The 6,026-nt window shown below is 56.3% G+C and overlaps 1 protein-coding gene across 1 annotated transcript in view; it reads left to right on the top strand.

The window, feature by feature from the left end:
• Positions 1 to 670: 670 nt before the first annotated feature.
• The window catches only part of LOC103776567 (brother of CDO-like), a gene marked incomplete at its 3' end in the record, with an annotated part of 9,329 nt that continues 3,973 nt past the window's right edge, over positions 671 to 6,026 (top strand). Inside the window, exon 1 of the mRNA XM_008944079.1 lies at positions 671 to 953. Coding sequence (XP_008942327.1) covers positions 833 to 953 — 121 coding nt within the window. The remainder of the gene's footprint in view (positions 954 to 6,026) is intronic.

Genomic DNA, 6,026 nt, shown 5'->3' with positions numbered 1-6,026 from the left:
GTTGAGAGTGAAGGTGTATTATGCCAAATTAGTGTCACCCCCCCCTCGCTGGCTCAGTGAATCCTGGGAGTTTAGAAGCCTGGCCTGGCTGGGAAACAGAGGGAAGTCTGAGAGTTTCTTTCTTCCTATCTCTTGTGCTCTGCAGGAATCTGCTGCCACCCAGCCGCCGTGTCCCCTGAGGCAGCTTATGGGACCCCTGGCCAGGACACAGCCCAGGGGATGGCAGTGACACGTGGAAAGAGGAGACCCATGGCCCCCATCCCTTGCCTGCTCCTCGCCGTGGCTGGCTGGCTTGCCAAACTGAGTGAGTTCCTCTTCTGGCCTCTTTGTTCCATGCTTGCTTCGATGCTGGTCAGCACAGCCACACCTCAGGCACAGAGTGGGCTCCTCTTCCTCCTGCTTCCTCAGCAGCCTTCAAAGGTGGAGGTTCAGACACTCCTCCAGAGGAGAAGGAGGTGCAGTCAGAGGTGGACATCTCTGGTGGTGCCAAGAAGAAAGAGGGCTGGTTTGCACCTCTGAGCTCTAGGGTGGGTGGGTGGGGTGGGGTCTAAGGGGAAGGTGCAGCACAAGCAGAAGAGGTGGGAAATGCACAAGGTGCCAGCACTGCATTTTTTTTCCTCTGCCCTTGCTGTCTCACATTCTTCTTCCCACTATTTTTTTTCTCCTCTGCACAGGTGAATCTCTACAGGTCACAGTGCAACCTGCTTCCATTGTCCAAAAGCTTGGGGGCCCAGTCAGCCTGGGGTGTGTGGTGGACCCCCCAAGAGTGAACCTCACCTGGAGACTGAATGGGAAGGAGCTTGCTGGCTGGGCTGAGGTGCTGGGTATCCACATGGAGCAGGGGAAGCTTGTCATCCTGGCTCTCAACAACCACACCGTGGGGAGATACCAGTGCATTGCTCGTGTGCCTGAAGGAGTCATTGCCAGTGTCCCTGCAGTGGTCACCTTAGCTAGTGAGTAGCTTTGGTCCTCTGCTGTCTGCTGCATTGCTTGGGTGTCACTCACACCTCTTGAGAGGCTCATCCATACTCACTGGTTCATGCTGTCATCGAGGGCAGGCTCATTAGGCCATTTTGTAGCACTTTTAATCATGGATTGGATGTCATGTCGTGGCCTAGCCATGACCCAAGCAGTGCTCCTGCATGGTGGGCTGCAGACCTGTCCTGCACTGATGGTTTTTCTAAGACCACAAAGAGCAGGAGATAGTTGAGCAGTGGAGTTTGTGTGCACAGTTGGTTTCTTGACTTGCCCAGTTGCTGACATCTTGATTGAGGTTACCAAAAAGTACCTGCTGGTGCTGATGGCCAAACCTCTGCCTGGGCTACTGCAGGGCTGGGTCAGTGTGTGCAAAGTTTTCCTGCCTTCCTGATGCACAGAAAGTGAAGTCCCTTGCCCTGCTTGTGCTGCACTTCTTTGCATGGCCTGGGGGTCCAGCCTAGCCAAAAGCAGCAGCTCTCATGCTAGTGAAAGGTTGGTCTGGTTGTGGTGAGGAGCTGCTCCTGAGCATCTGCATTGAGTGGCTAATGGTCCTCTGTGTGCCAAAAGGCAAGGTGAGGGAGAGAGATGGTGGCAGAATGATTGCATGGACGTGTTGAAGGCAGAGGCTGTGCTGTCCTCCTCTGGTAGGGCAGGCACAGGAGCTGGCAGGAGGGGGATACAGGAGAGCAGAGCATCTGCAAGCTCTCCTAATGAGGGTTTTGTCTTCAAGGGGCAGGAGATTGTATTCATTGCCCCTGCTGTGCTCCTAGGGAGGGCACGTTCCCCCTTTCCAGGGCTTTGTCCTCTTTCTGTGAAGCTGCAGTGGCATGGCAGCAAAGAGCCACCGTGTTGCTGGGACTTTGTGCCTGGCCCTGAGCTTACAAGCTCCTCACTGCTGCCCTCTGGTCTTGGCAACAGACCAAGGGGATGGGTGTGCATGGGACAGGATGTCTTAGAGTGGAGGACTTTTCTTCCAGGCCCCTGGTTTGGGCCAGATATTGTGCTCAAATGTGAGAAAGTGGCTGTATTTGGATAGAGCTGAGCTAAGGCAGGCCAGGCCTGCTTGGAGATGAGGGAGCTCTGTGAGGACCACCCTCGTTTAGGCAATGGAGAGTCTGATCTTCTGATCTTCCCAGAGATGTGTGAAGATTTTGGTGGAATCCCCTGGGTGTGGAAAGGGCTTCACCCTCCCACCAAGGGGGATTTTGGGGCTAAGTCTTAAGAAAATGAACAAGTGTAGATGTTAGTGCAGAGTCAGGGCTGGCTCTGAAGCCAGGAGCTGTGGGCTGGTCCCTGATGCATTGATGAGGAGTGAAGTGTTTTGGCTGGGCTGGGTGGGAGGAGGTGAGGAGGGGAGGCCAGGGGAGAGCTGTGAGGGGGGTGGGAGGGGCTGTCACAGGGCTGAAGCTCTTGGGGGATTTGGCCTGAGCCCCGGGCTGAGATTAAGTTTCAGAGAACACATTCCAGAGCAGAAAGGGGGCTGTGTGCTCTGCTGGCCTGATAGAGGGAAGGGAGAGGAGGGGAGAGGTGTGTGGGATTACCCAGGGCATGGTTTGCATTTAGGAGGGCAGGCTGTGCACAGCTCCTCAGCCCCAGCGGGTCCTTCTCACTCTGAGCCCCTTGTTTTCCCCTCAGCCCAACCCACCACCAGTAGCTCTGTCTCCTGGGACAACCAGAAGGTCCCACCATGGCCCTCAGGACAAATCAAAGCCACCACTGAGTAGTCTGTCAGGCCTCTCCTGGAGCCAAATCACCCTGAGCTACCAAATTGTGACTGAGGGTGTGGGTGCCAAAGAGGGAGACCTGCCTGTTGCTGTGGTCCTGTCACAGCAAAGGCTGAGGGGGGGGGATCAGGAGCAAGCAGCAGCTGAGCTCACAAAACTGGAGCCAGAGACTGGATGAACAAGCAACAGATCCACCATGGAGCACCCCTGTGCTGTGCTGTGTGGGTCCCTTGTCCTTGAGGGGAGCCAGGGATGGCAGAGGCTGTGTCCCATGCAACCCTGACAGCCTCAGGCAATAGAGAACCCCCAGGGGGGGAAGACTTGGCAGTCAACAAGTGAAGAAAGAGAGAGGGCAGCCCAAAAACACGTGGCTAAAAGTGTAGGAGGGAAACCCAGAGGGGTTCAAATAACCAGCTTCATGTTTGTGAGCTGGAGGCTGTTTGCAACAGTGGCTTTGCAGTGGTCTGAAATAACAGGGGGCACAAATTTGTGGTGGGGCTGAGTTTGAAAGCTGTGGTAACACGTGTGCCACAGGTTCTCACTCCTGCTCCAGACCTCCTCCACAGGGCCTTGCTCTCAGCTGCTTCAGTGGGGAGCATGGTCCTAGGGGTGGAGAGGGAAAACCCCTGGCATGTCAGCTTTGCAGATGATCCATCTGTTCCAGATCACCTGCTGGCCTGAAAGAAAACCCTCTGAAAGACTTAGACTCATCCAAAAATGACTCTGAGGGGCCAGGGGGTGAGTGGAGCTAGAATGTGATTGAAAGCACTGGGGGAGGGGGTGGGAAATGGTTTCAAGATGTAGGTTTATTTTGGAAGAGAACCTGTACTCATTGGAAAAAGTATCTTGCTAATCCTTGAGGGGTGTATGTAACATCATCTAGCCAACTTTTAGGCTATTTCTACTCCTTTCTCTCTGCCCCCTGGTGCCACGTGGTGCTTCAGGACATGGTAGCCTTGGGTTGGTGGTTGGACTTGATGATCTTAGAGCTCTCTTCCCACCTCAATGATTCCATGACACTTAAAAAAACCCAGGTGAGGGGTGCAGCCAAGGAACTCCACCCTCTCCAGTGTGTCCCTGTGACCAGGGATGGGGGGAGCACAGGGTGCTGTGTGGCAGGGGAGGCTCGTTGCCCTCTGGCCCTCCATGGAGGGCTGGGTGGCAGCACGTGGGGAAGCTGGGCATCCCCCAGGAATCTGCAGCTGCCTTCTGAAGACAGGCCCATTTGTCTTCCTGGCCTGGGCCTCTCCTCTGACAGATGCCTGGAGGCACTGGTAGGGATAATGCTGGTGCCCAGGCTCCTGGGGTGCTCACCAGACAGAGCAAACTGTAAGTTCAGGCTGCTCTGACAGCCATGAGGGCCTGTCCCCAGGCTAGGGGACCCTGCCCTGGGGTCCCTCCATCCCCCTTCACTGCAGGAAGGGAGGACTTTCACCTTGAGGGCCAGCATTTTAGCTCCTCCTGCTTTTTTCTCCAAAGTTATTTATGGTCTCCATTCACTGAATCCTGTCTGCCTCACCCACCCTGCTGCTTGGCCCCCAGCCCTGGGGCTCAGCTGCTTTCCCTCCCCTTGCCTCACCCTGGGGCACCTCAGAGCGGGGCACAAAGGGGCAGGAGCAACAGCCTGTGGTCACTCTCCCTTCTAAACAAAAAAAGGGGAAAAAAAACCCCAACCAACCAACCAAAAAAAGCCCAGTTACCCCGACACAACAGGGGCAGTGCTCTGCCTGTGGGGCTGCAGCCCCTCACTGGCCCCAGAGTGTCTTTTAAGGACAGGGACGTGGGCTGGCACGCCGAGTGCTGCCAGAGGAGCAGGAGAGCCAGCAGAGAGGGGATGTGGTTTGTCCCAGCTGCAGTGGGAGCTGGGCTGGGGCTGCAAACTGCATGTTGGACGTGGGGCACAGCCCTGGCAGCCCAAGGGGTGAGCGTGGCATCCCCCCAGCTGCTGACCCTCTCCTGGTGTGTGTGGGGGGAGGCATCCGTGGCCCCCACGTCTTGGGGGTGGCTCATTTGGAGCCCCCAGGATGAAGCTGGGTGCCCCAGCCTGCAGCAGCACCCTCTGTTTTGCTGTGCTGGGGCTGAGTGCAATGGGATGTGTGAAGGGGGGGTCGTCCTATGTGTAGAGGGGCTCCTGACCACCCCTCCCCAGCTCTGGCTGACCCCTTGGTGGCAGTGTGCTCCCCTAAGAGTGGGGAGTGGGGGAGCTGGGACCACCCGTGGCCAAAACCCTCTGGCAAATAGAACAGCCTTGTTTGCTGTGGGGGAGAAGGAATTTAGGGAGTATTCTGGCAGGAAGCTCACACGCTTGCGTATTGGAAAATAGCTTGTCCCCATGCCCACCTGATGTTTTTCCCCTCTCCCTTGCCAGTTTCACTGTAATTCTCTGGCAGCACCCCCAGCCCCCCCCTCCCCATCCCTTTCCTCTCCATCCTTTCCCCACAGCTTCACCCCTCGTGCCCCGCGCCCGGGCTGGGAGGGGAAGGCAGGAGAATTGCTGGGGGTCCTGATCCCCCCCCTGTGGAGCTGCAGCACTCTCAGCTGTGACAACAGTGGACTGAGCTGCCCTCTGGGGGGGCTGCAGTGGAGGGACCCCCAGCACAAGGTCGTCCCAGGGCTCTCCTGGCACGGGAACCTCATTTTCCACCTCCGAGAGCGCGCTGCTCCCGGCAGGCTCTGCCGGGGCTGTGGGTCTGCTCTTCCCCCAGGCTCCTGGGCCCCTTCTCCTCTCTGGGGTCTGCCTGCACACATGTGTGTGTGTGCAGCTCCCTGCCAGCATTGCTGGAGCCTATGCCTTGGCTCCCAAATCTCCCTTTGGCTGCCATGACTCCAGACCACCAAGGCACACATTAATTTTCCCCGTGCTCGTTTACATTTGGTTGATGGGAGGAATACGCGTGATGGGGGCGGGCAGACACTGGCCTCTCCCCTCTCCCCCACCTCCCTCCAGCTCTGTGCCTCTTCCTATTTTATTCCTTGATCAAATCTAAAACAGCAAAAGAGGCAAAAATATCCAGCACCCTTCCCCTCTCCGGCGGTCACTTTCGTTGCCGGAGGAGCGCGGGGCGCTGCCAGCTTTTCACAAGCTAAGAGTTAACATTCATCTGGCTTTAATACCCCGTGGAAACACAGCTCCCCCTCCTCTTGTCTGAGAGGATTAATCCCATTGCTGAAGTTCACCCTCGTTACTTCTGGGTTGTTTTTTTAATTGCTATTTTTTTTTTGTGATTGAACGATGCCAAGGAATTCCAGAATTATTGAGCGCGTTTGCTGCAAATCATCTCTAGGACGTTGCAAAACCTCCCCCCTTTTCTTTTCAACCTCCTC

This window comes from Merops nubicus, unplaced genomic scaffold (genome assembly GCF_000691845.1).
Source record: "Merops nubicus isolate BGI_N331 unplaced genomic scaffold, ASM69184v1 scaffold39927, whole genome shotgun sequence".
Lineage (NCBI taxonomy): Eukaryota > Metazoa > Chordata > Aves > Coraciiformes > Meropidae > Merops > Merops nubicus.
Note: the sequence above shows the minus strand (reverse complement) of the source record. Positions and strands in the feature narration are given on the sequence as shown.